Genomic DNA, 23,125 nt, shown 5'->3' on the forward strand with positions numbered 1-23,125 from the left:
TTGAATCTTGCTTTTGTTCATCACAAAATATGAGTTACTAAAAAGGTCACTAAAGTTAACAAAGAAGAGCTTATGAAAAACATAAAGGTGTGTATGTGTGGACTTTGTTTGGCTCTTAACTGAAACCAACTATAAAAATATATATTAAACAATTGATGGAATTTGAAGGCTTACTGAATATTTGATAAAATTAAGGAATTCTTATTAATTTTTAGGTGTGGTATTAGTATTACAGTTTTTTATTAAATCTTCATGTCTTGGGGAAAGTATGGTGATTTTTATAGATGATATGTTACGGTGATTGGAATTTGTACTGAACTAATCTGGAGAGCAGGGACATGTATAGATGAGAGACAGGTATCTATCAATAGCCATTGAAGCTAGGTCATGGCTTTATAGCGATTCACAATCTCTCTATTTTGTGTATGTTTGAGAATGTTAAGCCAAAAATGTTAAAAAGAAAAAAAGCAAGACATTTTCTCAACCACATTATTCCACAGTATCCTATTGACTCCCTGTTATGAAAGATGATGAAATTACAAACTGTAGCTCACAGATTATTCTACCCCTGTTCCCCAGTATTTCGTGGAAACTGGTAACATGCACATTCTGTCATTTCATAATTCACACAAAGCTGTTCTATGAAGGACAGCCCCAAAATTGAAGTTGAGGAATAAGCATATGGGAAAATGAGTAGTTAGGAGAGAGGAAATGTGTACAGTGTGTTTAAAGAAAAATCTGGTTTTACGTAAACCCAAAAGATAATAGGATGATGAAATTTATGAGTCATAGTAATTTTTTAAGATTTTTTTCTTTCCAATTTTTCTGATATATATACTACTTTTTAATCAGGGAGAAAAGCTGTTTGAAAACACAAGATGTATCTACATTTACCTAGTTTTGTTCTTCTGAGGTTTGAATATACTATACTTGGTCTTTAAGTGTTTTTAATCTGTTTTAAATTATTTGAGAGTTGTGTGGGGCATCTGGGTGGCTTAGTCGGTTAAGCGTCCGACTTCAGCTCAGGTCATGATCTCACGGTTTGTGGGTTTGAGCCCCGCATTGGGCTCCATGCTGACAGCTTGAAGCCTGAAGCCTGCTTGGAATTCTGTCTCCCTCTCTCTCTGCCCCTCCCCCACTCATGCTCTGTCTCTGTCTGTCTCAAAAATAAGTAAAACATTAAAAAAATTTGTTTAATTAAGGGGCGCCTGGGTGGTTCAGTTGGTTAAGCGTCCCACTTCAGCTCAGGTCATGTGGGTTCGAGCCCCACATCAGGTTCTGTGCTGACAGCTCAGAGCCTGGAGTCTGTTTCAGATTCTGTCTCCCTCTCTCTTCCCCTCCCCCACTCATGCTCTGTCTCTCTCTCTGTCTCAAAAATAAATAAATTATAAAATTTTTTTTAATTTTTTAATTTTAAAAAAGAGAGTTATGAGGAAATAGATTTAGGGCCACATACATGTTTTCAGATTTTTACTCCCCTTTCTCAACTATCTGTTTTTATCTTTTCTCTTTGTATAGTGTGTAGCACTGAAAATTCCTTTATCTCATAAGTAACAGATTGTGAGAAAAGAAAGTCATATAGATTACTGGTTTTGGTGCTACAATCACTTTTGAATTGCTTAGAGTAAGAAATTAAGGATATTTTTCTTGGCCAGAATGAGATTTAAAGGTTATGAAGGGAATTCAGAGATTGCCAGTTGCTTTCCTTTATTTTGAATTTCTTTCTCACTGACAATGCATTACCATTTTCTTTTTACTTTTCTGAACTTTTGATGATGGCTTTATTTTAAGGGGGAAAAAAATCTCAACTGGAGTTGAGAAAATTAAACTGATCATTATGACTAGTTTTGCATCATTCACCCAACTTCCTGAATAAGCCTGAAAGGACATCATCTTCATGAAGTTGATTGAGAAATTTTGTTTATTTGTCCAGGTTAGCAGTCCAGCCTCTCAGTAATGCTGAACTCATGTGTTAAACCAGAGTGACACCCAGGTCACATTTCCTCATTCCTCCTTATGATTAAGCAGAGTGAGGTTTTAATGCTTAATCTCTTTTATGAAATGTCTCTATTGGCAGGGGCTCCTGGGTGGTTCAGTCGGTTAAGCGTTCCATTCTTGATTTTGGCTAAGGTCATGATTTCAGGGTTGTGGATTTGAGCCCCCTACATTGGGCCTCCTTGCTGACAGCTTGGAGCCTGCTTTGGATTCTCTCTCTTCCTCTCTGTCTCTGCCTCTCCCCCATGATGTGAGCTCTCTCTCTCTCTCTCTCAAAATAAATATTAGAAAGAAAAAAGAGAAAAGAAAGAAAGAAAGAACATTAAATAGTTTTGTTTTAACTTACATCCAAGTTAGTAAACATATAGTGTAACAATGATTTCAGGAGTAGATTCCTTAATGCCCCTCACTTATTTAAGCCCATCCCCCCTCCCACCACACCTCAAGGAACCCTCTGTTTGTTCTCCATATTTAAGAGTCTCTTATGGGGGCACCTGGGTGGCTCAGTCGGTTGAGTATCCGGCTTCGGCTCAGGTCATGATCTCACTGTTTGTGGGTTTCTGTGTCTCCCTCTCTCTCTGACCCTCCCCTGCTCATGCTCTCTCGCACGCTCTCTCTCTCTCTCAAAAATAAATGAAACATTAGAAAAAGTCTCTTATGTTTTGTCTCCCTCCCTGTTTTCATATTATTTTTGCTTCCCTTCCCTTATGTTTACCTGTTTTGTATCTTAAACTCCTCCTATGAGTGAAGTCATGATATTTGTCTTTCTCTAATTTCATATATACATATATATATACACACCACATTTTCTTTACCCATTCATCTGTCAATGGGCATTTGGGCTCGTTTCATACTTTGGCTATTGTTAATAGCGCTAAGGTAAACATCGGGGTGCATGTGTCCCTATGATACAGCATTGAATAAATACCTAGTAGTGCAATTGCTGGGTCGTAGGGTAATACATTAACTATTTTTAAGGTAATTTTTTAGAGGAAAAAATAAAATTGGTTTTGCTTGTATAATTTACATTTTTGATAATTTTTTTCTGATAATTCTTGACATCCCCTGGAGATTATTATACGGACACTGAGCATATAGAAAAGACTTCAAGAAAACATAGTAAGGGGCGCCTGGGTGGCTCAGTCGGTTAAGCCTCTGACTTCGGCTCAGGTCAGATCTCACGTTCGTGGGTTCAAGCTGACAGCTCAGAGCCTGGAGCCTGCTTCTTGTTCTGTGTCTCCTTCTCTCTTTGTTCCCCCCCCCCATGCTCTGTCTCTCTCTGTATCAAAAATAAATAAAACATTAAAAAAAAAAAAAGAAAACATAGTAAGATTCCTTCTCTTATGGAAGGTTGAAGCAGTTTTAATGTTGAATCTTCAGATTTGGAGGGAAGGAAGTTTTTTCTGAGATTTTTTCCTAATAAACATATTTGCTCAGTGTAAGTAACTTGGGAAAATTACAAAACCATTTTTTAATTTTTCTTTATTTATTTTTGAGAGAGATGGAGAGTGTAGGCAGGGGAGGGGCAGAGCCAGAGAGAATCCCAAACAGGCTCCAGGCTCTGCACTGTCAGTGCAGAGCAAGATGCAGGGCTCGAACTTATGAACGGTGAGATCATGACCTGAGCCAAAGTTAGATGCTCAACTGACTGAGCCACCCAGGTGCCCCACAAAACCATTTTTTAAAGCAGGCTCAGGGTGCCTCGGTGGCTCAGTCGGTTAAGCCTCCGACTTTGGCTCAGGTCAGATCTCACGTTTGTGGGTTCGAACCCTGCGTCGGGCTCTGTGCTGACAGCCAGCTCAGAGCCTGGAGCCTGCTTCTGGTTCTGTGTCTCCTTCTCTCTCTGCCCCTCCCCCTCTCATGCTCTGTCTCTCTCTGTATCAAAAATAAATAAAACATTAAAAAAGATTTAAAAAAAAAAATAAAGCAGGCTCGTTCTTTTAAAGTAAGGTGTTTTAGGTAATTTTGATAATCCTGAATACACAATTATGTATTTGGCTGTTTTTCACTAAACTTTATCATAGGAATTTTCTAACATTTTTTAAAACTCCTTGTAAGCATAGTTTTTAATGATGCTTTAAGTTTCTTTGTTTTCTATCCTCTTTTTACCCCAAGCAGGCTACTTTAAAATCTTTAACCTTCGAGTTGTTGTTTTAAGGTGTGTCTTTAAGGAAGTTTGAATAAAGACTACGAGACCAGGTGAAAAAGCATAAAATATTGACTGTCTAAATTTATGGAAATCTCAATGTCCTACCTTTTATAAGAACAAAATAACATTATCAAAAATGTAAATATGTACAATATTTAACCCAAAAATTTCCTCTAGGCATTTATTCAACAGAAACACAAACAATGAATATTTCTTCATAGCATTTTTTTTGTAATGACAAGAAAACTGTAAGCAAGCATACACCAGTAAGGCCTTGGACAGATAAATTATAGTACATCTATAGTGAAATACTATGTAGCCATTACAGTGAATGAGGTAAATCTATATTTATTCATGTGGGGAGGTAGCCAAAATGATGGGTAAGTGAAAACTTTGGGGGCACCTGGGTGGCTCAGTGGGTTAAGTGTCCGACTTCAGCTCAGATCATGATCTCACAGTTCTTAAGTTCAAGCCCTGTGCTGACAGCTCAGACAGAGCCTAGAGCCTGCTTCGGATTCTGTGTCTTCCTCTCTCTTTCTGCCCCTCCCCTGCTCACTCACTCATTCATTCATTCTCTATCTCTCTCAAAAATGAACATTTAAAAAAATTTTAAAAGAAAAAGTTGCCACTCAGTATGATCTCATTTCTATAAATAATAATAAGATAGAATAGGTGTATAAAATCTAGAAAATCTGCACTAGACTACCCTTCCAGATAAACTTTCCCAGTGTAAATTATACATTTCTATAATGTGATCTTTTTTCCTGTCTTTTCTTTTCCTTTTTTTTTTTTACAATCATTTATTATGTTTCTAATTAAGATAAAACAAAGTCACTTTTCAAAGATCTCATTCTGCCACTCCTTCAAGATTCTCTGTTGGTCATGAGGCAATGTACAATTCCATTTGTTTTAGTAGATTCTAAAATTTTTCTCTTTTCCTTCATGTAGTTCCTTTGGTAACTAAATTTAACAATTGAATGGTAAACTTCAGTATGCATGTGCTCAACCATCCTGCACTCTAAAGCATTGGTCTTTTAACACAGAATCTTTATTATAGGTGTTTTGAGAAGCCACCAGTGCAGCTAGATATATTTATTTAGGGAAATATGGAGCTTAGAATTAGAATTATTTTTCAAAACTCTACATGTGTATTTCTAAGCTTTTTTCTATTATATATGATGAGATTAAAAAAAGGTTTAAAAAACTCATTTGAAGAGTTTTACATTAGATCCTTGGTAGGGAATGATAATTCAGAAACATAGTGTCTACATCCTGCTGCCCCTTGTTTCTTTATTTACAGTGCTTCTCATGGACAGTTCTGTTGACAATCTGACATCACTGTTCCTGGAACAGAAGTTATATGGTCAGGAAGAAATGAGAAAACAAAGAAATTAGTTTCCTCTAATTGCTTTAATACTGGCTTATGTGCTTGCGCACCTGTTGAGATTTAGAAAATCACCATGATTATATAAAAGTTACATGTAAAGAAATGACGTGTTCTAAAGAAAGTTACAGTTTAACCTTAAGTCCTTAAAAAAGCCTACTCCGTCCTTAAAGAGGTGGTGGGTGGAGCCAAGCCCAGCTTTGAATCTAAGATCAGGCCCTCAGGAAGTGCGATTAGGTCTCAGGATATTTATGATTCAAGGTGAGCTTTTATCAGGTTAGCATATTTCTTTCTTGTCTTTTGTGTTCTGTTTGTTTTGGTTTTGGTTTTTTGGGGGTGGGGTTAACATATTTACTTTCAGTCTTAAATTTATGCTTTCAAGAAACATGTATTGAGGGGACCCTGGGTGGCTCAGTCGGTTAAGCATCTAACTTCGGCTCAGGTCATGATCTCATGTTCGTGGGCTCGAGCCCCGTGTTGGGCTCTGTGCTGACAGCTCAGAGCCTGGAGCCTGCTTCAGATTCTGTGTCTCCCTCTCTCTCTGCCCCTCCCCTGCTTACACTGTCTCTCTCTGTCTCTCAAAAATAAATTTTAAAAACATTAAAAAAAAAAAAGAAAGAAAGAAACATGTATTGAGAAATACTATGTATCAGTCAGATCCTCTCTCCTTAAGGAGTTTATAGTCTACTGAGGACAGTTGATTACAAAGTGATAAAATAAGTGATAAGGGAGAAGTACCTATAGGCACACCCAGGTGGGGAGCCTAACCTAGAGGGTGGAGTAGAAGGAAAGACGTTGTTAGAGAGGGTACGTGGAAGATGTGATGCCCCTCAGCAATCCTTAAGAACAAGGAAGACTTGGGGAAAGGATATTGGTTCTTCTGGACAGAGAGAACAATGTGTGCAAAGGCACATTAAGAACACTCAAAGTGGTTCTGGGGATGCTTGGCTGGCTCAGTGAGAGGAGCATCCAACTCAGTCTCAGGGCTGTGAGTTTGAGCCTCATGATGGGTACAGAGATTACTAAAAAAGATAAACCAACTTAAAATAGTTCTGGAAAGTTGAGGCATAGTGTTCTAGGAGAAGGAGGTCAGGGAGAGACCAGTGAGCATTTTCTTAGCTTGAGTGCTATACTAAAGAATGTGGACTTGAGGAGCATTTGCAAGATTGTTAAGTAGAGAAGAGTGTTATATCATTAGATTTGAGCATAAATCTCATCCTGCCTATAATGGAGAACCTGGAATTGGAAAACCTCTACCTCTGACAGTGTAGTGGTCAGATATTAAGTCTTGAATAAACCTAATTTCTAAAGTAATCATTGGGCTTTGGAGAGTAAAAGGAATCCTCAGGGTCCCCAAACAAACATCAGACTTAAAATCCCAGAGGTGAGCAATAAACAAATGAGAAAACCAGACTGCCCTAGGACAAATTACCAAATTAGTTTTGAGTCCCAGGAATTGGGTAGTGAGGAATAAACTGCAGTATTGAGACAAACATGGGCAAGCTGGGTTTAAATATGGTTCCAGTTGAGGGCACCTAGCTGGCTCAGTCAGTGAAGCATGCAAGTTTTGATCTCAGGGTCGTGAGTTCTAATCCTTTATTGGGTATAAAGATTACTTAAAAATAAAATCTTTTGGGACACCTGGGTGGCTCAGCCACTCTTGGTTTCAACTCAGGCCATGATCTCACCATTCGTGAGTTTGAGCCCTGCATCAGGCTCTGCACTGGCATTGTGGATCCTGCTTGAGATTCCCTCCCTCTTTCCCTCCCTCCCTCCCCCCCACTCTGCCCCTCCCCTGCTTGTGCTCTCAAACTAAATAAATAAGCTTAAAAAAAATAAAATCTTTTAAAAAAATAAAATAAATGTGGTCCCAGTTGTGTGGCAGTCCTCCAATCCCATCCTCCCCACCCCCCCCATGCCTGATTCTCATCAGAAGCAAATACAGATCTTCCTCTTGGAAAGAACACATCTTTAATTTAGGCCTCCAGGATCTCATAGATCACAAAAAAATTGAATATGGGCCACTTCTTAATCAAATACCAAACATACAAAAAAACGAATACCCATGAGAAAGAAACAAATAATAGGTCATTTGTGGACCTCAGATATTAACAATGACCAGACCATATAAAGTATCTATGACATTTTTAAAGAAATAAAAGAATCACAAAACGAATAACAGAAAGAAATCATAAGTGAATAAGCAAATGTGAAAAATAACTACATAGAACTTTTAGAAATGAAAAAAAGTTGAAATCAAAATCTCATGGTTAGTTTAACACATTAGATATAGATGGAGAGAGTAAATTGGAAGCCAGATATAAAATTACTCTTCAGAAAGCAATTTAGAGACAAAGCAAATAGAAAATATAAAAGAGAGTTAAAGACATGGAGGTTAAAATAAGAAAGATTGACGTCTCAGAAGGAAAAAATAAAATGGAGGAGAGCCAAAATTCTTAGAGATAAAAAGTGAGAATTTTTGAAAGCTAAGAAATGGACCTATAGAAACAGGGAGCATATGCCAAACAGGATAAGTAAATTCACATGAAGTCCTGTCGTAGGCAAACTGCAAAACACCAAGGGAGAAGATCTTAAAGGAACTAAGAAAAAAAAGACAAATCACCTACAAGAAACCACAATCAATGAGAATGATATGTTTCTCACTGCAACAGTGAAAGCTAGGAGGGCTTCATATCTTCAGTGTGATAAAACTATCAACCTAGAATTTTATGTCCAGAGAAACGATCTTTAAAAAAAACAATGGTGAAATAAAGACCTTTCAGGTAAAATAGTTTACCTGCAACAAACTTTCACTTAAGGAAATTCTACTCTAGGAAGAAGGAAAATGGTACCAGAAAGGAGGTCTGAGATGCACGAAGGAATGGTGAGCACAGACATTGGTAAGCATCTGAGTAAATCAGACCTGTATAAAATAATGATAATGCCAATAATAATGTCTGCTATGAGGTAAAAAATATATATATATTAGTCAACTAGAAGAGTGGTTAAATATTGATTTGTTTAAAAAATATAGAGCACTTGGGTGGCTCAAGTGGTTAAGCATCCAACTTTGGCTCAAGTCATGATCTCTCAGTTCATGAATTTAAGCACTGATAGCAGGGAGCCTGCTTGGGATTCTGTCTCTCTCTCTCTCTCTCTCTCTCTCTCTCTCTCTCTGCACCACCCACCCATTTGTGCGTGCTCTCTCTCAAAATAAAAATAAACTTAAAAAAATAATAATAAATAAAAAGAAAATATGGGGGAGTATTGCCTGGCTGGCTCAATAAGTTAAGCATCCAACTCTTGACTTTGGCTCAGGTTACAATCCAGGATCATGGGTTCCAAGCCCTGTGTTGGGCTCCGTGCTGAGCATGGAGCCTGTTCAGATTCTTTCTCTCCCTCTGTCTCTGCCCCTCTCCCAAAATACTCTCTCTACCCAAAATAAATACACATTAAAAATAAATAAAATAAAAAATTTTTAATACTGATTTTTTTTTTTTGAGTGAGGGAGAGAGTATGAGCAGGGGAGATGGGCAGAGAGGGAGAAGGAGACACAGAATCTAAAGAAGGCCCCAGGCTCTCAGCTGTCAGCACAGACCCCAACATGGGGCTCAAACCCAGGGACCGTGAGATCATGATCTGAGTCCAAGTCGGATGCTAAACTGACTGAGCCATCCAAGTACCCCTAAAATACTGATTTCTGTAGCAATCATTAAAGTTGATGCTTTTAAGCCATGCTAGAACCTGCCCGCCAACATCTCGCCCAGCTTCTCTCTGAGGGGCACCGCTATGCCAAAGACAGCCAGAGTCAATACAGCCAACTGTATTGGACGGTTTCGACCAATACTTCTGATGGGTCTTCTTGTGTTAATCATAACTGCTTGCTTAGAATCCTCAGGATCCAGTATTTGCCTTTCAGTAAAAGTTCAGAGCATCAAGACTTTGCACAGCCTGGCCCCAACCACCTTGATCTCATGTCCTTGAGTTAGATCTCTAAATAGATTTGACACTTTTAATGCCCTTTTGAAAAATGGGTAGAATTTGGATGATTTCTTCATCTTCATCTGGGAAACCCTCCCTCACTGCTAAATTCAGCCTTATTCTTCAAACCTCAGTTCAAGTGCCATGAAAGTTTCTGACTGGCCCAGAAGTGATTTATAATTTTAAAAACTATTATATAAACCAAACTTCTAATAGTCATTTTTGCCTGTCTTCGGCTTTTTCAATTGAGCTTTTATTTAAAACTTATCTTATTCTAGAAATTTCTTCAAGTTTGCATGGTCTTTCGGGTTAGATTTTTAGTTTCTTAAGACAGTGGCTATTTCTTCTATGTCTTTGTACCCCTCTAACTCCTAGGAAAGAAAACTAATATTTCAGTGCCCACTGTAAGCCAGGCCCTGTACTAAATGCTTTCTTACACATAACACCTAACATTCCTTACAGCAGACTTACAAAGGTAGATATTAGTGCCCACGTTTTATAGATGACAACATTGCACTGAGAAATAACAGAGCCAAGGCACTTAAGTCATCAGTGGGTTTCTACCCACTGGTCTGGGTTTCTACCACATCACCCATCAAAATGGCTTACAAATAATCCATGTCTTGGAGGAGGAAAAGTCTCCGGTGGCTTATACATTTTTCTCCTTAATGATATTCTACTCTGAAATGTACGATGTCATGTAAACATCTGAAAGAAGCCAAAATTATTTTCAAAAATTAAAAATTGACATGCCAATCATTAACAAGCTAAACCCTAGGGATTCACAAAGAGCTTGAAGTCAGAAAATCTTATTTCAGGCATTTAGATTAAAGGAATTAAAGAGAGATTCTGTTTTATGCTTCGAGTACATGTAATGTGACATGAAATAAATCACTACAAAATGAACCTTCCTTAAAGTGCCTGCTGCTTGTCTATAACCCTTTCAGAACATTCTTTCTCTTCTTTTTTTCCTGTTCTAGGGTTACACATCTTTCTGGAATGACTGCATATCATCCGGCCTGCGAGGGGGCATCCTGATAGAGCTGGCCATGCGGGGTCGAATCTATCTGGAACCCCCCACCATGCGTAAGAAGCGACTACTGGACAGAAAGGTGCAGCAGCCTCAGGAAGATTCTCCTAACTTATGAAAGGGCAGATACCAATGGTCCATTTTGGAGAAATGGGAAGATTGGAGTAGTGAGACAAGATAAATATCACTGACTCAGCTTTCCCATTGTCTAACCCCTAGCAGAGGGGAAAATACAAGTATCCATTTTGTAAAGAGTTAAAAGAAGTTTATAGTTTTGTCTTTTTTATGCAGAAAAATCACATTTAGGATGCTGTTGATTGTTACTCCTTTGTATCTATAACTCTAACGTGTTGAAATAGAGTGTTCTATAGGAGGAGGGCAAACACCTGGCAGGTGCAGTCTTTGCTTCATTCTAGTCATGCTCAGAAAACCATTAGATTTTTCTCCTTCCATTTATAGTGAGTCCTCTCCACCACGAGTTTGACTCCTATCTCCATTTTCTTACTACTTATTTTTTCCACTCATAACTTTGCTTCCATACTCAGAACTCTACCAAAAGTACATTCTTCGGTATCACCAGCTGACTCTGTGCCCATCATGGGGCTTGAACTCACAACACTGAGATCATGAGTCACTTGCTCTACCGACTGAGCCAGTCAGGCACCCTATCACCAGCTTCTCTTTTGTCTTCAATTTATTTTTCTCTTTTAACCTATATGTGGCATTTGACATTTTTTGACCACCTCTCCCTGCTTGAAATTTTCTCTATTACTGGCCTTTGTTATACTACATTTTCTTGCTTCTTGCCTCTACCCTATTGCTTCTACTTCACCATTCCTTCACACCTGAGTCTCAGTTTGTATCCTTGTGCATAGCTTTCTTTCCTTTCGGAGATACCATTTATCTTCTAGCTTTATCTGTCACCTCTGTGATATTACTCTATCAAATCTTAGGCCCATCTTCTTCTACCCCTAGGAACATACTTAACTATTGACTAGACATTTCAACTTAGCTATCCCTTATCAGTTAGAACCAAACTTAGCAACTTTTACCCTAAATTGCCTTCCTTTTCTGACTTTCTTACCTTTGTAAATTGTTTCATAGGTTAGTTTTCCAAACCCAAAGAGTTATTATTGCATATTTTCTTCATGATCATTTATATCCAGTTTGTCACTAGGGCCCACTTCGAATGTTATTTCTGTCTCCCTATGGTCACTCCATTCTAGATACTAAACTTCTTGAGGACAGTGACAGTATATTATATGGTTTTGTATTTCCTACAACATTTAACCCACAGTGTATATGCAGTATATTGAAAGATTTTAATTTGAATTAAGGGAATGAGCCGGATCCCTTGTTTCTTCTTTTAAAGGTATTGCTAAAGTCAGATAGCCCAACAGGGGATGTTTTACTGGATGAAACTCTCAAACACATCAAAGCAACTGAACCCACAGAAACTGTCCAGACATGGATAGAGCTACTCACAGGTAAGGTGGTTCAAAGTGGCTCAAAAATCCCACACTTTTATAATCTTTATCCTACTAGTTCGAGAAATGGAGTACAAGAATTCAAGATGCTGGGTGAGAAATACATGGTCCCGTGTTTAACCGTATTAAAGAGGATAGAAGAGACACGGGGAACCAACACATGAAGGTCTCCAGAGCCTCATCTCACGTCCACCGCCCCACCGTAGAAACTAACACTATTGTTCACAAGAAAAACATTTTAACATCTTTATTGATGTATAATTCACACACCGTACAGTTGATTCATGGAAAGTACACAATCAAATGGATTTTAGTATATCCACACAATTGAGAGGCCATCATCACATTCCTAATTTAGAACATTTTCATCTCCCCAAAAATAAGCCCCATACTCATTAGCAATTTTTCCCAAGCCTCCTACCCAGCTCTGGGCAACTGCTAATCTACATTCTGTCTCCATTGACTTGCTTATTCTAGATATTTCATATAGATGAAATGTACAACTTTTTTTGACTGACTTAAGGTATTTAAAGTTCATCTATGTTTTACCATGTACCAACACTCTTTTTTTTTTTAAGGGTATGTGGATCAGCTCTTCCATTTTGGTGGGAAAAGCTTTTGGAATTTTCTTTTTTTCTTTTAAAAAAAATTTTTTTTTTACATTTATTTGTTTTTGAGAGACAGAGAGAGACAGAGTATGAACAGGGGAGGGGCAGAGAGAGAGGGAGACACAGAATCTGAAGCAGGCCCCAGGCTCTGAGCTAGCTGTCAGCCCAGAGCCCGATGCGGGACTCGAACCCACGAACTGTGAGATCATGACCTGAGCTGAAGTCAGACACTTAACTGACTGAGCCACCCAGGCACCCTGCTTTCGGAATTTTCTTAGAGATTGTGTTGAACCTGTAGATCTCTTTGAGTGGTATTGACATCTCAAAAATATCAACCCCTCTTGTTCATTAAAATGAAATATCTTTTCATCATTAAGGTCATCTTTAATGTTTTTTCAGCCATGCTTTATAGTTTTCAGCATATAATCTTTCACCTCCTCAGTTAGACTTATGCCTAAGTATTTAATTCTTTTAGACACTATTATAAATGGAACTGCTTTCTCAATTTCCTTTTCAGACTGTCCATTACAGGTATATAGAAACAGCTAATATTTGTGTTTTTCTTGTACCCTGTAACTTACCTGAACTAGTTTGTCAGCTCTAGTAGCACTTTTCTGTGCTCTTTGGAATTTTCTCTGCAGTTGGCCCTTGAACTACATGGGTTTCAATTGCGCAGGTCCACATCTTTGTTCCTTCTCGAACAGTTCTGGTTGCAGTGGGGAAAGCAGGCATCCTTATGTTGCTCATGACCTCCAAGGGAAAACTTTTAGTCTTCACTATTGAATGTTGTTAGCTGTGGAGTTTTATACCCTTTACGTACCCTGTATTCTGTTGACAAAGTTTCTTTTATTCCTAGTTTTCTGAGAGTTTTAATTCATGAAGGGGTATTCATCTTTGTCAAATATCTTTTCTGAGTCAAGTGAGGTGACTGGCTTTTTTTTTCTTTCATTCCGTTAATGTGATGTGTTATTACACTGATTAGTTTTTATTGAGGTATAATTGACATACAACATTGTATTAGTTTCAGGTATAGAACACATTGATTCAGGATCGGTATATTGTGAAATGATCACACTATGTCTACTTAACATCCATCACCATATATACTTATAAATTTTTTTTCTTATGATGAAAACTTTTAAGATCTCTCTTAGCAACTTTTAGATATACAGTGTTGTTAACTATAGTCACCACGCTGTTTATTACATCCCTAGGACATGTTTATTTTATAACTGGAAGTATGTACCTTTTGACTGCATTCACCCATTTTGCCCACCCCTCCAACCCCTGCCATCCAGGCGCCCCACAACCTAATTTGATTTTATACCAAGTTCAATAACATAGAAAAATTCTGTCCTGATATGGGTCCATTCCACCCTCTTTCTGTTTTGATGTCACAGATCATTCCTTTATACACAGTATACCCAATAATATAGATTAATAATTATTTTTAATGTATTTATCTTTTTAAAGCATATAGAAAACAAAAAGTAGTGTTACAAACCAATACTAGCTTTTATAGCTGTACATAGATTTACCTTTATTGGAGATCTTCATACTGCTTCCAGTTATTGTATAGCTTCCCTTCATTGCAACTTGTAGGATTCCTTTTAAGTATTTCTGACAGGGCAAGGCTAGCGGTAACAAATCTCCTTGGTTTTTGTTTATGTGGGCAAGTCTTAATTTCTCCTTCATTTAAAAAAAATTTTTTAATGTGTTTTATTTATTTTTGAGGGACAGACAGAGACAGTACGAACAGGGGAGGGTCAGAGAAAGAGGGAGACACAGAATCTGAAGCAGGTTCCAGGCTCTGAGCTAGCTGTCAGCACAGAGCCCAACACAAGGCTCGAACCCACCAGCCGTGAGATCATGACCTGAGTTGAAGCTGGATGCTTAACCGACTGAGCCACCCAGGCGCCCCGCTCTCCCTCATTTTTGAAGGACAGTTTTTCTTGATATAGAATTCTCATTTGACAGGTTTTTTTTTCTTTCAGCTCTTTGAATATATTGGCCCACTGCCTCTGGCCTTCAATTTTTTTTTTTTATTTTTAATGTTTATTTATTTTTGAGAAAGAAAGAGAGACAGAGTCTGAGTGGGGAGAAGGGAAGAGAGAGAGGGAGACACAGAATCTGAAGCAGGCTCCAGGCTCTGAGCTGTCAGCACAGAGCTGGACATGGGGCTCAAACTAATGAACCACAAGACCATGATCTGAGCCAAAGTTGGACACTTAACCGACTGAGCCACCCAGGTGCCTTATGGCCTTCAGATTTTTTAATGAGAAATCTATTCTTATCTTACTGAGGATCTTTTGTATGTGATGACTCACTTCTCTCTTTCCTTTCTGCCTTTAGATTCTTTATGTTTGGCTTTTAACAGTTTGATTGTAATGTGTCTCCGTATAGATGTTTTATTTGACATTGAGTTCATTATGCTTCTTGAATTGATAAATTCATGTCCTTCATCACATTTGGAAATTTTTCAGATAGTCAGAAATTTTTCATAATTTTTTTATAGATAGTCTTCCTGCCCCTTTTCTGTCTCTCCTCCTCCTGGCATTCTCACAATGCATGTATTCGTGCATTCGATGGTGTACCAGAGGCCCCGTACGTTCTGTTTACTTTTTCTCATTAAACATCCTCTGTTCCCCAGACTATATAATTTCCATTTCCTATATTCCAGTTTGTTCATTCTTTTTCTGCTTGCTTACATCTGCATTTGAACACACATACATGGTGTATTTTTCGTTTCACCTCTTGCATTTAAGCTCCAGACTTTTTTGGGGGGTCCTTTTTATAACTTTCATCTCTTTTATTAATATTCTCACTTTGTTCATACATTGTTTCCTTATGTCCATATATCTCTTATCTTTTTGAGCATTTTAAGATAATTATTTTCAAGCCCTTGTCTAGTAAATTCAGTATCTATGCTGAGGCACACATTATGTCCACTTGTTTCTTTGAATGTATTATACATTCCTCTTTGTAGGCCTAGTGATTTTTCTTTTTAACGTTTATTTATTTTTGAGACAGAGAGAGACAGAGCATGAGTGGGGGAGGGGCAGAGAGAGCGAGAGACAGAATCAGAAGCAGGCTCCAGGCTCTGACTGTCAGCACAGAGCCTAATGTGGGTCTCAAACTCATGGACCATGAGATCATGACCTGAGCCGAAGTTGGACGCTTAACGGACTGATTTTTTTTATTTTATTTTTTCTTGAAAATTGAACACTTGGGTCTTACAATGTGGTAACTGGAAAACACACTCTCCCCATTTGCCAGGGTTTGCTGTTGGATGGTATCTCTGTGCTGTGGATCAGATTGAGGAGAAAGCTTCAGACTCATGTCTTTTGTGAGGTGACATCTTGTCCTGACCAAGGATAAAAAAAAAAAAATTAAAAAATAACCCCACAATACTTAGCCTGTATATCCCCTGGAAGCTCCCTGAGACGGTCGGGATCGGCAGCCAGCTCCCACTTTCATTCAGCCATGCCAGCCTGCCATCCATAGACCACAGGTCCTGACGTTTCAAGGGCAAGGCCCTTATTGTGCACCCCTGATTCCAGCAAGCTGCACCAAAACCACAGACGGCTGTTGCCAGTGGTTCCCATCACCGAGCTGGGAGCTAGAGGCTCGGGAGCCCCTACTGTGCTGAAGGCTAAAATTGGACAATGGGAACCGCAATTTGCCAGCCAAGCCTTGCCCTGGAGCCTACAGGCATTCAAATAGATTCCAGAGTTCCAAAGAGTTATTAAAAATACACTAGTAGGGCACCTGGGTGGCTCAGCTGGTTAAGCGTCTGACTCTTGGTATCTGCTGGGGTCATGGTCTCACGTTCGTGAGTTTAAGGCCCGTGTCAGACTCAGCGCCGACCATGCAGAGCCTGCTTGGGAATCTTTCTCTCCCACTTTCTCTGCCTCTCCCCTGCTCTTTCTTGCACCTTCTCACTATAAATAAATAAATAAGCTTAAAAAAAAAAAGAGTCTAGCATAATTGTTGTCTAGGTGAAGAGATGGATTTCTGACACTTCCTACTCTATCATCACCCTTGATGTCATACCTCAGTGATTAACATTTTAAAGAACCTCATCTCTATGTCCAATTTGTCATTAGGGCCCATTTCAAGTATTTTTGTCTCCCTACTCTCACCCCACACTAGATTTTAAACTTCCTAAGCACAGGGATGAGGCCCGTTTTTCAAAGTGGCCACACTGATTTACATTTCCACACCAGTGTTTGTAGTCTTCCACATTCTCATCAATACTTGTTATTCTCTGACTTCTTTATTTTATTTTATCTATCCTAATGAGTATGTAGTGGTATATCATTGTGATTTTTATCGGGATTTTCCTAATATTAATGACGTTGACCTTCTTTATTTATGGCCATTTGTATATTTTCTTTGGAGAATTGTTTCATATCTTCTGCCTATTTTTCAGTTGGATTTGCCTTTTTTGCTATTGAATTGTACTTTTTAAATATATTCTAGATACAAACCTCTAACCATATACAGGATTTGCAAAATTTTCTTCCATTCAGCATCTTTTTACTTCTCAGTGGTATCCTGTAAAGCCTTAAGTTTTCAATTTTGATACTTTTAATCTTTTTTTTCTTTTATTGCTTATGCAGTATCTAAGAAACGATTGCTTAATCCAACATCATGAAGATTTGTTCCTGCATTTTCTTCTAAGGGGCTTATAGCTTTGTCTGAAAATGTCAGTTAGGTCCACTATCTTGAGTTAATTACGTATGGTGTGGGGTAGAGCTCCAACTTCATTCTTTTGCATGAAGATATAAATACAGCCATCCTAGCACTGCTCTGTCCTCCATGACTTATCTTGACACCATTGTCAAAAATCATTTGACCAGGGGTGCCTGCCTGGGTGGCTCAGTGAGTCAAGCGTCCAACTCTTGATATTGGCTCAGGTCATGATCTCACGGTTGTGGAACTGAGCTGCATATTGGGCTCCACATTAAGTGTGGAAACTGCTTGAGATTCTCTGTCTCTTTGTCTCTCTGCCCCTTCTCCACCTGCACACACATCTTGCTTGTGCATGCACTCGCTCACTCTCTGAAACTTAAAAATAATCATTTGTCTATAAATGTATGAGTTTATTTTTGGACTCTTTTTTTAAATCTCTATGTCTATTCTTATTCTCTTTCTCTCTCTTTCTGTCTCTCTCTCTCTCTTTAATGTTTATTTCTGAGAGAGAGAGAGAGAGAGAGAGAGAGAGAGAGAGAGAGAGAGAGAGCCAGCACAAGTACAGGAGGGACAGCTAGAGGAGGACAGAGGATCCAAAGCAGGTTCCGCACTGACAGCAGAGACCCCGAACTCACAAACCACAGTGTCATGACCTGAGCTCTAATCAGTTGCTTAACCAACTGAGCCACCCAGGTACCCCCTTATTCACTCTCTTCATTATCGTAGGGTTTTTTTTTTTAAGTTTATTTATTCATTTCGAGAGAGACAGAGTGAGCAAGGGAAGGACAGAGAAAGAGGGAGAGAGAGAATCCCAACAAACCATGAGATCATGACCTGAGCTGAAATCAAGACTTGGACACTTAACCAACTGAGCCACCCAGGTGCCCCTAAGGTAGGATTTTAATAGGAATTATATTGTATCTGCAGATCAATTTGGGGAATATTGCTATCTTAAAAATACCAAGTTTTCTAGGGTGCCTAGGTGGCTCAGTTGGTTAAGTGTCCAACTTCAGCTCAGGTCATCATCTCGCAGTCTGTGAGTTCAAGCCCTGCATTGGGCTCTGTGCCGACAGCTCGGAGCCTGGATCCTGCTTTGGATTCTGTGTCTCCCTCTGTCTCTGCCCCTCCCCCACTCATGCTCTGTCTCTCTCTCTCTCAAAACTAAAATAAAAATTTTAAAAAATAATAATACCAAGTTTTCTAATACACAAACATGAATGCCTTTCCATCTATTTAGATATTCTTTATTTCTTTCAACAGTATTTTGTAATTTCCGATGTGTTATATACTACTTTTGTTAACATAGTCCTACGTATTTTGTTCTTTTTGATGGTATTATGAATATAATTGTAAGAAAATTATTTAAAAAATGAAGAAAAATTTTATTTTCAGATTGTTGCTAATGTATAGAAATTCAGTTTTATTTTTTAATTTACTTTTTTGGGGGGGTAAAGGGTGTTAGTGAGCGAGGGGCAGAGAGGGGAAGAGAGAGAGCATCCCATGAGGGTCAGAAGGAGAGAGAGGGCGAATCCTATAGGGATAGAGGGAGAGAGAAAGAATCCCGAAGCAGGGCTCCAACTCACCTGAAAAGGGGGGCGGGGAGTGGGGGGTAGGAAGCTCCACTTCATGAACTCTGAGATCATGACCTAACCTGAAGTCAGGCTCTTAACCAACTGAGCCACCCAGGTGCCCCTGCCATTTTTATTTCTTTAAGGTCGGTAGTGATGTTTCTTCTTTAATTCCTAATGTTAGTAATTTGAGTCTTCTCTCTTTTTTCTTTGTCAGACTAGGTTTGTCAATTTGTTGATCTTTTCAATGAAGCAACTTTTGATTTTAATGATTTCCTCTATTGATCTCCTCTCTAATCCTTATTATTTCCTTTCTTCTGCTTCCTTCATGTTTATTGTGTGTTCTTCTTTGTCTAGTTTTATAGAGTCGAAGTTAGGTTATTGATTCATTTAATAACAGCATTTGGAGTCATAAATTTCTCTCTTGGTGCTGGTTTAAGCTGCATCCCATAAGTTTTGGTCTGTTGTATTTTCATTTTCATTCCACAGAGTTGAATGTGATTTCTTCCTTGGTCCCATTGGTTATTTAGGATTTTGTTGTTTAATTTCCACATATTTTTTAATTTCCCAAATATTCCTCTATTTTTAATTTCTAATTTAATTCTATTGTGGTTGGATAACATACTTTGTATATTTTCAGTCCTTTTAAACTTACTAGGGCTAATTTTATGGCCTAGCATGTGATCCATCCAGTAGAACGTGCCACGTGCCCTCGAGAAGGGTTTGTACTCTGCTGTTAGGCTGTAATGTTCTGTAGATGTCTTGTTAGGTCTAGTTGGCTTCTAGTGTTGTTCAAATCTTCTATTTTTTGTTTCTTTTTCCCAAAGGTGAGACCTGGAACCCCTTCAAATTACAGTACCAACTGAGAAATGTAAGAGAGCGAATTGCAAAGAACCTAGTAGAGAAGGGTATTCTAACCACAGAGAAGCAGAATTTCCTCCTATTTGACATGACTACTCATCCAGTGACCAATACAACAGAGAAACAGCGACTAGTGAAGAAACTTCAAGACAGTGTCCTAGAGCGGTGGGTGAATGACCCCCAGCGTATGGACAAACGAACACTCGCGCTCCTGGTGCTGGCCCACTCCTCAGACGTGCTAGAGAATGTCTTCTCCTCTCTGACAGATGACAGGTATGATGTGGCAATGAATCGAGCCAAGGACTTAGTAGAACTGGACCCCGAAGTGGAGGGGACAAAGCACAGTGCCACAGAGATGATCTGGGCTGTGCTGGCGGCCTTCAATAAATCCTAAAGCCCGTGGGTGGGTTTCTCCTTCTTCCCCTGCTGGCTAGTGACTGTCAGAGACACCACACAGAGCTTTGTGTGATGAGATGTTTTTCATCGTGTTTTTTTTTCTTCTCTTGAATCAGACTTGTGATTTGGGGAGAGCAACTTCAGGGCTTCTCCATAAACCTTGACCATTGTAAGCAGACTTCATTTCTCCCTATATTTCCACTGCAGAGGTGAATAAACTAGGTGAATCCACACACCCAGTTATCACTTTCTCTCATTTCTTGGTTTACTTCCATCCAGTGTGCTTTTGGATAAACAGGAATACCTAAGTGGGATTTGGAGTTCTGCAGTCACAAAATGTAAATGAGATGTAGAACAAACTATTTATTAAAAATTTTTAAGGTTTGTTTTCTTTTTTTTTCAATATTTTTAATTTATTTTTGAGAGACGGAGAGAGACAGCATGAGCAGGGGAGGGGCAGAGAGAGAAGGAGACACAGAACCGGAAGCAGGCTCCAGGCTCTGAGTTGGCTGTCAGCACAGAGCCTGACACGGGCCTCAAACCCACGAACCATGAGATCATGACCTGAGCCGAAGCCGGAAGCCAGACGCTTAACCGACAGAGCCACCCAGGCGCCCCGTCTGTCTTTTTTTTTTTTTTTTTTTTAAGTAGGCTCCACATCCAATGTGGGACTTGAGCTCATTACCCTGAGACTGAGTTGCATGCTCTACCGACTGAGCCAGCCAGGTGCCCGTTTTCTAAATTAAATACATATTTTCATGGTCTTTGTCTCTCAGACTCTACTTTAGTATGTAGTTATTGAAATAACTATTTCTTTGAATAAGGGGCAGTAGAAACAAAACTAATTTGGGGAGCAGATGGTCTCTGGGATTGGGTGTCCCACTAATGATTTTTCAGCTTTCCTTTTCTAACCTAATGAGAATATTGCAAATTTGATTACCTGGTTCTCACAGTCCTAGAATCAGAAATATGGTCTATACTCTCTCTTAGCATTATCCTACTCCCTCGTTCATCAGGGTGAAAGTCTGATGCAAAAAACTGTGTTTCAGCCACACCCTTCATACAGTCAGCATTACAATTTATAAGGGAGGGAGGTGACATAAGAATGTCCACCCTTTAGCTCATGACTGTCCTGATTCCTCCAGATTCCTCTACATGCCTCTGCTCTGATCAAATTGAGGGAGTTACCAATTTCGGTTGCCGAACAGCCGCATCCTGAGTCCAGACAGTGTATCTAAACTCCAGATCTTCCTGTTCCCTGTTTTTCACTTCCTTCATAAATTGATAGATTCTGTCTGTATTTAAGGGTTCTAAGAAGTAGTTTTGTCTGCATTTAATCCACACATAACCTCCTGGTCATTAGTCTTGTTTCAACATACCCATCTTTCTAGCCAAATCTCTAAAAACTTTCCAATTTTTTCAGTTCAGTAGTTAGTGCAAAGAGAAGATAAAGAAAAATCCTATGGGCAATTTGGTATCAAAAGCATGTTGGTATAAAGTCTAGTATTTGGGAATATAAAGAGGAGAGGCACCAAGTTGTGTGAAGGTCAGGCATTTACTATATGAATATTTTCAATCTCTACGCGCAACATGGGGAGCTACACCCACTTTTAATGAATTGTGCTCCTTGGCCACTACAGAGAAATAGGCTGTCAAAGGGCTCAGACAGAACCCAGACCTAATAATCAGCTCTCCCTGACCTGAAATAATTAAATGACTGATTGTAACTTTCATCTCCTTCCCCAAACCTGTCTAGCCCCCACAGAATTCCCCAAATCAATGATCATTTTGTTTTGTTTTTCACTTTCAGGTATTGCTTACATGACTAGAGATAGAAATTTTAGCATGAAATGAGTTCTAAGTGTGCAGCTGAGGAGAGCTTCAGTTTGGCACTCTCAAAGTACAAAAACCAGTCCATGTGTTGTCTCTGCCTGGCTTAGTTTTCCTTTCCAAGCCAGGTTTTGTTCTGGAAAGTGTCGGCTTGACTAGGGGCTAGAAGTTGAGTTCTTCTTTGCAACCCTTGGTCAGTGTTTATTTTTATGTTGTGTCTCAAGGAGGGTGTCTTCAGTTTGAATCTGTATTGTCTTCTCTGCAAAACACCTTCTCCTTTAATGCACAGACAGGGTCTTCGCATTTCTGTATAATAAATAATCAATTATTGTTTTTCTGGTTTCACAACTTCAATTGTTTTAACTAGAAATAAGAACTTTCCACACAAGGCCAGTAACACTCCGCCCTTTACACCAGGAGACTAGCCTGTTTCGTCCTATGTAGAAAATTAGAGATACCAGAATCGTAACATACACAGGCAGGGCACACATCCAGGCTCGCCTGAACACCAGCTAATGTTGTGGTCTGAAGAATGTCTCCATCTCAATCAAAATAATTTACCCAAGGGGCGTCTGGGTGGCTCAGTCGGTTAAGCCTCCGACTTCGGCTCAGGTCAGATCTCACGTTCGTGGGTTCGAGCCCCGCGTCAGGCTCTGTGCTGACAGCTAGCTCAGAGCCTGGAGCCTGCTTCTGATTCTGTGTCTCCTTCTCTCTCTGCCCCTCCCCGTCTCATGCTCTGTTTCTGTCTGTATCCAAAATAAATAAAACATTTAATTTAAAAAAATAAAAATAAAATAATAATAATAATAATAATTTACCCAATTACACCATTTTTCATCAAGAAAAGGATTATGTTCTGTCCTATTACTATCTACTTGCAAGTGACACTGAAACTTCCTAAGAGCTAAAAGTATAAAGTTGGACACACAGCTAACATGCCTGACTGTGGCAGAGTTAACAAGATATGAGAGTGTGGCGTCTCTCCCAATCAGTTGGGGCACCCAGGTGTAGGGCGACCCAGTCAGGCAGTGACGGCATTCGCCTGAGGCAGAAGAGAGGCGATAGAAGTTTATTGAATACACAGCTAGGGAACAGCCGGGCAGGGACAGCAAAGTAGAGACTGTCTGGCAGAGGGCAGTGG

At 39.2% G+C, this 23,125-nt stretch overlaps 1 protein-coding gene across 5 annotated transcripts in view; it reads left to right on the forward strand.

The window, feature by feature from the left end:
* GOLPH3L (golgi phosphoprotein 3 like) overlaps nt 1–20,389 on the forward strand; it is a 32,457-nt gene extending 12,068 nt beyond the window's left edge. For all 5 annotated transcript variants that reach the window (XM_029946719.1, XM_029946717.1, XM_029946718.1 and 2 more), the window contains 3 exons: nt 10,490–10,621; nt 11,912–12,026; nt 19,725–20,389. In XM_029946719.1, the coding sequence (XP_029802579.1) occupies nt 10,490–10,621; nt 11,912–12,026; nt 19,725–20,152 (675 nt within the window). In that variant the 3' untranslated portion in view covers nt 20,153–20,389. The remainder of the gene's footprint in view (nt 1–10,489; nt 10,622–11,911; nt 12,027–19,724) is intronic.
* Nucleotides 20,390–23,125: the final 2,736 nt, after the last annotated feature.

The sequence above is a fragment of the Suricata suricatta genome, chromosome 8 (assembly GCF_006229205.1).
Source record: "Suricata suricatta isolate VVHF042 chromosome 8, meerkat_22Aug2017_6uvM2_HiC, whole genome shotgun sequence".
Lineage (NCBI taxonomy): Eukaryota > Metazoa > Chordata > Mammalia > Carnivora > Herpestidae > Suricata > Suricata suricatta.